Source organism: Sesamum indicum, linkage group LG3 (genome assembly GCF_000512975.1).
Source record: "Sesamum indicum cultivar Zhongzhi No. 13 linkage group LG3, S_indicum_v1.0, whole genome shotgun sequence".
Classification (NCBI taxonomy): Eukaryota; Viridiplantae; Streptophyta; class Magnoliopsida; order Lamiales; family Pedaliaceae; genus Sesamum; species Sesamum indicum.
This window is the reverse complement of record NC_026147.1, coordinates 4,317,651-4,326,781: the sequence shown is the minus strand read 5'-3', so window position 1 is coordinate 4,326,781 and position 9,131 is coordinate 4,317,651. Positions and strand designations below refer to the sequence as shown.

General features: G+C 33.1%; 1 protein-coding gene across 1 annotated transcript; it reads right to left on the bottom strand.

The window, feature by feature from the left end:
• Positions 2,984–8,674, bottom strand: LOC105157422 (putative late blight resistance protein homolog R1B-16). Its single transcript, XM_011073832.2, has 2 exons — positions 8,533–8,674; positions 2,984–5,850 (listed from the first exon to the last, which is right to left on the bottom strand). The coding sequence occupies exons 1-2, from the start codon at positions 8,653–8,655 to the stop codon at positions 3,157–3,159; spliced, it is 2,817 nt and encodes a 938-aa protein (XP_011072134.1). The 5' UTR covers positions 8,656–8,674; the 3' UTR covers positions 2,984–3,156.

Genomic DNA, 9,131 nt, shown 5'->3' with positions numbered 1-9,131 from the left:
GAAATGTGGATAACTGTGAGTTAATTATAAAAATATTATTCTGTGGTGTTTGATGTGCATATATATAATATCTTGGGGATGAGAAGTTATATATACTTGTGGTGACGATGAGGTTACGTATGCATACTGAGTAGGGACTGTACTATGTGCATATTATATATATACATATATATATATATAAATGTATAAATAGGACTTACTTTAAGTATTATATTTAGGATAGATATAGTCGTAATGCTGTTAGAGGGTGTAGCACTCTTAGTCAAGCCCAACATGCTCCCGGAATATAATTAGGCCTTTATAAATTCCATGCCTTGGTTAAACCGCATTGCCATTGGTACCAAACATTTGATTTTATGGACTTCTTTCAACTACACTACTGCAATAGATGGTTCGCGATTGATTTCTTCAACAACAAATACGGTGAGAAATTTGTAATACACCAAGATTGGGGTTAGAATACAAGTAATGAGAGATTAATTGGATCAATTTCTAAAATGCTATGGTTCTCAATATTATGATAAAAAGGAACCGATTGGTGTGATTCCATACTCCTTGTGATACCTGCAAAAATATTTAGATTTTGGTAGTTGGGGACCTTTCTATGAGCATTTAGGCTATTGTAAAGCGGGAAGTCAGTAGCTGGTTTCTTAGCCAGAGACTAGGCCTCAACGAACGTCTCGAAGTTAGGGAAGTGTAGATCAATCCTATTGGAGCCTAGCAGGAATCTGCTCGATGATGCCTTGGATTTCTGGTGTTCTACCTCTTTCCAGGTGGAAAAAGAGTCCTACTATGCTTGCTTGAGAACCACGGAGGGTCGAATTGATGGTTTCTATTATGAACTGATGAAGGTGCTCACAGAAGAGCGGCTTCATAGCAATCGGTTTAGTTGTCGAGTCAGAGCTAGGGCTGGAGCTAGAGCACTTGCTGCTCCTAAGGTCGGATCTGGAGGTGGAATAGTAGAACCAACTGTAGCTGGGAGGGAAACCTTTTCCTCATTGGATCCCTTGTCACCTCTATTGTCTAAATTGGCCATTTCTTATGTGAAAACTCAAGTGTTCCCATAGACGATGCCAATGACGCATTTTAAATTTTTTGCCACACCACAAGATTGAAGGATTTTCAAGAAAAATTCTTAGATCAATGGAGACTAACCCTGTAAAACAAAGGTCAACACTCTGATGCTTAAATTAGTAACTAATGCGTACCAGATTTTTTGACACACCTGAATCCCAAGCTCATTTACCATCAATTTATTTGGACCCACCTGGAGATATTTCAGTATGGCATATCTATGTGTTGACAAGCTATATGATTTGTCCATCCAATTGTATGGTGATATGTTCGACTGAAATGGGCTTATTTCTTAGCCTGCCAATTTAGTAACGTAAGAGGTAAGCCTATGAGCTTTGCCTCCTTATTGGATTTTGCAAAGAGCCCACCAATTACAACAATTGGCAGAGGAAGTCCAAGGCAATCTAGCAATATTCCTTCCAATTTTTTCCAACTGTGGATAAGAGCAACTTTTTGTGCAAAAGTTTTTTCACATAGTAAATCCCAACTATTATCCTCATCCAAAAAATTCATTGTGAAATAATCATTGTGAGAGCCTAAGGGACAACCCACATCCAACATCCTAGTAGTCACCGAAATTTGGCTTCCATTCCCATCATTTAGAAAGAACCGCTTGAAATCATACCAAGCTTCGATACTCCACACATCATCCATAATAATTAAATACCTTCTTCCAGATAAAAGTTTGTGCAAACGTTCTCCCAATTTAGCTACTCCTAGTTGATCTGTGCTATACCTTCTTCCAGGTAAAGTTTGTGCAAACGTTCTCCAATTTTGCTACCCCTAGTTGATATGTGCTACCTACTTTATCTTTTTCGTATTTGGAAAAGTATTTTAGAAGAATTTCTCGAACGTTGTATTGTTGAGATATTGTAAACCAAATGTTTACATCAGAACCATAGACAATATGTAGATGTTTAAAAGCATTTTCGGCTATAGTTGTCTTACCAATGGCTCCCATCCCGAGGACTGGGAGGATCCGGAGATTACATTCATTTCTAATAAGCTCATCCACGACCTGACACAATTGTTCATCAAAGCCCACCATAGTATTCTCGTCACGGGAAGGTTGTTCGATCGATAGAACTCACAGGCTCATAAACTATAGATGGTTGTTGTTTTTGGACAGAATCCATAGGCACAGAAACTATAGATGGTTGTTGTTCTTGGACAATGAGTACTGCTAATAGTCAATAAAATTTTTCTTTTTTTCATAACATATTAATTTCTCGTTTTTTCCATGCTTCTCGAAACTTTTTGAATGTTTTTTAGAAGAATTATATGAAGGCAACGATTGCTAAAATATTGTTATAAATTGTATTTATTTAATCAATGCATATATATGTATTTGAGGGGTTTTCAATTTTAAATTTTTGTTAGTTTGAATTTTAATTTAATTTGCTTCCTTCAAGAGATTTGTAGTTTGTTGAATTATTATAAATTACACCATTTTATTAAATTATTATAATTTGTACTTATATAATCTATTGATATATAATGTATTATATATTACATATATATGTATATAATAAAGTCCAGAGCAACCGGTTTTTTTTTTAATTCGACCGGACCAATAACCCAATAGTTTGACTGATTCGATCCCTTATTGACTATGTTGAAATTATATATTAATAAAGGCTTATGAATAAATAAACCAGAAACATTTTTTTTTATAGGAATAAATTTGCCCTTCTCATTATGATTATCTTTCTTGTGGTAACATATTTCCAAATATATTTTTTGATTAAATTAATCAGATTGTTTCTTTAGATTAAAATTTGAATAGATATTTGGATATAAATATTAATTAAGATTCGAATAAATAATAATTTATTTTCAGCTTAATTATATCAACTACCCCGTGTATATAAGGGGTGACAAAATAAATGTAGAATATAGTTAAAAAAAATTATGAAACTCCAATTCTGGAGCAATTTCATCACAACTCAAATGTCACATGCAATACAATACAAAGAGAAATATAGTTAAATGTAATTAAAATAAAAATGCCAAAAGAAATCCCAAAGTAATTTCATCACAACTCAAATATCACAAACGATACGATGATATCATATTTGATTTCTAGTGGCTATAAGGAAACTTTAACATCTGTTCTTCATCGGAGTCTAAAAGAGAAAGATCGGAGTCTGAAAATACTTGTTCTTCACCGACTTGTTTTCCATCTACATAAACTTTAAGACTCTCATTTCCTTTCTCCTTTTGGTCTTTTACTATTTCCACTGCCGAATTCTTAGCAAACTCACTGCACCGATCCAAATGAATGGACTGTAGTGTGTATATATCTCCAATGCTTAAAGGGATCTCTTTCAATTCATACATCTCTTCTAGGTACAACCCATGCAGATTGGGAAAATGAATATCCTCTGCTCCCCACTGCTCCAAATTATGATTCGTAATGCTCAGCACTTTCAGCCCAAGAAATCCCCCTTCAATTGGACTCCACTCTGGCCCTTTGAATGCATCATCCAATTTAAGCACCTCAAGATTGGGCAACGAAGAACCAATTATCGTCATCTTTTCCCAAGGAAATATGCATCTTGACAAACTCAATTTCTTAAGTGAAGTTGGGAAGCCGATGTCCTCCAAGCGACAATAATTATACCTTAAAGAGAATGATTCAAGTTTATTGAACAACGCAAGTTTATCCAACGACAACGGCCAAATGACATGTAGTTTCTTCAAATTTGGAATTCTTTTAACAACCTCCTCACTACACCTAAAACATCTTGATGAGCGAAGTGTACTCAGGTTTTCTAAGATAGTGGAATCTTGCCCCTCCAGTACATCAGGCAAGCTACTATTAATACTCAAACGCCTAAGTTTTGGCATCTCCCAAACTTCGGACAACCAAAGTGCCTTTGAATAACCAAGATCCAAAATTTGTAGATTCCAAAGTAAGGAAATTGTACCAGGAAGTATACGTTTCTGATTCTTTTCGCTCCGATCATATCCTTCAACCTTAAGGTATCGTAATTTTGTGTGTAGTGGAAATGTTACATCGGATTCATCATGTACTGATTCGAATACTTTCACCCATCTGAATTTATTAAGATTTTGATACATATTATTACACGCCTCGCACACTGATGGACTGGCAACTTTTGTTGATTGTAAGCCAATAAGAACTTCTTGAAGATGTATCTTATTCTGTCTATACTGCTTGTGACTACATAGAAAGCAAACATCACCGTCATTCGATACTGAAAAAGGAATTTTTTGTGCTCTAGGGATACAAATGAAACGTTCTCTCTCAGATTCTCTAAAACACAACTCCCTTAGAATATCATGAACACTACATCTTTTTATTTTTCCAGTATCCGTCCATTTACGAATCAAAATTAGATTTCTATCAGCAAGATCCTTCAAGTATTCCTTTGCAGCTTCTTTCACGCTTTTACCTCCTACTGGCTTTAGAAACCCCTCACCGATCCATGATTTTATCAGATTAGAGGCTTCAATCCGTTCATCTTCAGGAAAAACTCTCATATAAAGAAAACATGGTTTAAGATACATCGGCAAACTGTTATAACTCAAAGATAATATTTTTAAACAATAATCATCATCTCCAGAATTGACAAATGAGGTTACGTTCTTTGCAACAAACTTCCAATATTCCCGTGTATTATTGGATTTTGCAAGGAGCCCACCAATTACAACAATTGCCAGAGGAAGTCCGCGGCAACATCTAGCAATATTCCTTCCAATTTCTTCCAACTCTGGATAAGGACAACTTTTTCGTGCAAAAGCTTTTTCACATAGTAAATCCCAACTTTTATCGTTGTCTAAAAAGTTCACTGTGAAATAATGATTGTCAAAGCCTAAAGGACGAGCCACATCCAACAATCTAGTAGTCACCAAAATTCGACTTCCATTCGTATTATCAGGGAAGGACATTTTAAAATCTTCCCATGCTTTGATACTCCACAAATCATCCAAAACAATCAAATACCTTTCACCAAATAAAAGTTTGTGAAAGGATTCTCCTAATTTAGCTAGGTCTAGTTCATCTGCTGCACTTGCTTTGAGCTTTTTGGCATTTATAAGGTACTTTAGAAGAACATCCCGAACGCTATATTGTTGAGATATTGTAAACCAAATGCGTATATCAAAGCGATTGATAATATATGGATGGTCAAATACATTTTGAGCTAGAGTTGTCTTACCAATGCCTCCCATCCCGACGATTGGGAGGATCCGAAGATCAGATTCATCTCTCGTAAGCTCATCCACGACCTGAAGCAAGCGTTCATCAAATCCCACCATAGTATTCTTGTCACTGGAAGAAGGTGCGGTAGAACCCATAGACGCAGAAACTATAGGAGGCTGTTCTTGGATGTCAACCCCTTCCTCTTTAACCATCACCAACTTTTCCGTGATGGAATCAATCTTTTTAATAATTTTGTCGATATCTTGACGGAAGGATGAGAGAGCAGCCACATGATGAGTTTTATCTTGAGATCTTTGAAGAAGTTGATTCACCACGTGGAAGTCAATGACATCGTCGGCTTCATCGGCAACAACAGCTAGTTGCCTGGCCAGATCTTCCAATTCTGGGCTAATTCTTTGGGAATGAAGTTCAAGAAAGTGCTGCAAGAAGAGAACTTTTTGGTGCAAGCTCTGGATCTGTTCCTTGTCCAGATGAAGCCGATGTCGACGAGAAGGATGTTGAACATTGTCGAGAACATCAGTGAGAGAAACCAAAGATGCATAAGCTGCTACAGCCATTTGAATATGTGATTGTTGTCTGCTCAAGTACTGAAAGATAAGGAAGACAGACAATAAATCCTGGAATATGGACAAAGAACGCGTACACTATATTTGACCTGCCGGAGTTGTCGTTCATGTCACATGATTTCTGTTCAGCCGCCAGAATATTTTCTTTCTTTATTCAGTATAATACTCTTTATTGTGATAGTCATTTTTCCAAACATACTGTCTTATTTAATCAGCCGCCAGAATACAGAGGTTCTAATCTATTGGCTCGTATTAATTACTTTTTATATTCTACTTATTTACTCTTATTAATTATTTTTTATACTAGCTTTTATAAATAATATACTTACTAAATAATACACTTATTAACATTCACAAAGTATATAAGATTTCTTTTATAATAAAATCCATCATAAATACATACACGCACTCTTAACCTTCTATAAATATTATAGACATCTATACTATTATAAAAGAAAATCTTTTAGCGTACGATTTTTAAAAACTCAAATTTATCCTTTATTTCATTTCTTCTCTTTAAAAAAATTTGATCAAATTAGTGATTTTAATATATTTTAATAATCTCAAAATTATATTTTTTCCCTCTTAACTACCCATACTCCACATATTTCTCTCACTTACTTCTACATATTTATTATAATTTATTATTTTTACAAATTTTATTTTTTTTATCATCTTGCACTAAAATTATTTTTTTATATGTTCGCAGAAACTGCGTGCAATGATAACTAATCAATTTTAAAAGAAAGTCACTCTTGACTAATAAGATTAATTAGACATAAATTATTTTTAAAAAAAAAGAATACAAAACACTTCCGGTGTGTCAATGGTAACTTTTCCCTTTTTTTCCTATGCACTAATCACTACCACATCAATATGTAAATTTGAATTAAATAACAAAAATATATTTAAGAATTCATACATAGAAAAAATTATTTATTTTATTACGCTACCTTTATTTTGAATTATTAATTAGGATATTCCACTTAATTACATTTCATTTTTTATTTACTTTGTTTTGAATTAACCCGATATTAGCAGCTAAAGCTAGCTACTATAGCTTATTATGATTAAATTACAATTCTAAAGTTATCAGTACCACTTAAATCTTATCACGACAAATAAAGAACGCCTTAATATATACATTTTGAATTGACGAGTAAAATATATGTAAATTTTTAGATAAATTTCAACGACACTTCACATTTTAATTTTGATAAAATTTAACTTAAGGGTTTTTTCTTTTTGTTGTTATACTTTCAATAAAATAATGCAATAGTACATTTTAAAAAAAATATAAGTAAAATATTTTAAATTTAAATCTAAACATCTTTGGAGGATAAATAATAATGTCAATCAACATGTGTTTTTAAGTTATTTTATAACCTTTCTAAAAATAAACACCATAATTGGTCTCTTAAATTTGTATTTTGAATTACTTTAACCACTTAAATTTAGATGTTATTTTACGTTAGTTCTTTTGACTATTTTTTGAGGAAAATTTAGCCGGAATTGTTTTTTTTATTTTTTTATTTTTTTAAGTTCAGTCCATTAAGTTTTAAATTATATCATATTGATAAGAAAATTATTACAACTTCCCACCTAAAGTGTTGGGTGTCGGTGTCTTGGACTGATGCAAATCCAGGACAAATGTGTTTTGGTTGTGAAAGATACAGATGAAGATTTTGTATAACCCAATAAATACTCGTAATAATATTTTATAAAACTCTATTCAGACCCTATCCATAGAATACTGTGCACTTCCAATGAGTGGCTAGAGTTGAAGCACTTTTTGGGTCAATATTGGCTGATGAGATGGATACAAGATTTGATGTTTCCTTTAAATTAGGTTGTATTTGAATTTAATGATTTCAAAATATGGATTTTAAAATTCTTAATAATAAATCTTTTGAATTTGTTTAGATTATTTAAAATTTAAAGGATTTCGAATCATTCAATTTTAATTTTAAATCATATTTTGTTGATAAATTTTAATTCTTTACAAATTAAGTTGATCGGGGCCGAATGTGGTCATCCCCTTGTCATCGCACTATGCGAGCTTGATGCGTAACCCAGACGAATAGGTGGTCCGTAAAAGAAAGAGAAGTTTGTTAGATTTAATGAATAGTTCCCAATTAAAATCCTCCGACTTTGATCAACCCAAAGTTGAGATGGTGAAATACAATAGAAAGTGGAGGTATATGTTTTGTTGTTTGCGCAAGTACTCAAAGATAAGGAAGACTACTGACTATAAATTGACTTTGGTGCACATAATAATTGAGACTTTGTATCCTTTTTTGACCAAGACTTTTGAAATCCTCATATTGAGAAATCTTATTTAGATATTAAAATTAAATTAAATTTTTAATTATAATATTGTTTTTTTTTAATTCTATATAATTCTGTAACTTACACGACAAAAAATTTAAACTTTTACAACATTATAAACGACTATAACTTGAAAACATGATAAATCAATATTACTAACTACTGTTAAACAAAACCAAAGTAAATTTTTTTCCTACGATTAATAAATATTTCCTATGATTTTTAGTTATAGAAAAATATTTGTCATGATTTTGACCATAGCTAATATTTTGACCACATTTGCAAAAACAACGACCAATTGTGATTGCTAAGCCGTGATTAATAAAATCAATTCAAATAAAATATTAAATCAATTAATTAGATTATTATGCATACCTTGCATTGTGGAGGCTGATGTAATACCTCTGGGTCGGGGAAGTAGCGGCCCTGGTGGTGGTGGTGGCGGCGGTGCATCCCACAGCCAGGCCGGGGCCTATAAACTACTGGCCCCCGCCACATCTGACCCTACTGCGCCGGAGTCAGCGATGATAGGGGCCGCTGGCGCAACTGTAGACGGCTCATCCTCGGGAGGGTTGGGAAGGCCACTGTTGCGGGCGCGACCACGACCTCAGCCACGTCCTCGTCCCGAGGAAAGCGGAGCACCATTTGTTATTATCTAATTTAAAAAATTTTAAAATTTATTTATTGATTAATTTTTAAAAATTTTATTACAATGTTAATAATTTTATTAAAATTCCCATTTTCACAAAAAATTATAACGTAATTTCAAAAATTTCATTTAGGTGAATAACTCTCCTAAAAATTGCATTGTAGTCCTTAAATTTCTAAATATTTTTCTAAACGTACATTAAGGTCCTCTAACTTCCTAAAACATTCATTTAGGTGAATAATTTTCCTGAAAATTGCATTGTAGTCCTTAAATTTTTTAAAATTTCATAAAATTTCTATTTTCCTAAAATTACATTAAATTCCTC

Bases quoted from the DNA above. Each gene is read 5' to 3' on its own strand.
- LOC105157422 (XM_011073832.2), bottom strand. From the start codon at position 8,655: ATGTGGCGGGGGCCAGTAGTTTATAGGCCCCGGCCTGGCTGTGGGATG. The intron at 5,851-8,532 runs GTATGCATAATA...CTTATCTTTCAG, and splicing joins ATCAGCCTCCACAATGCAAG to TACTTGAGCAGACAACAATC.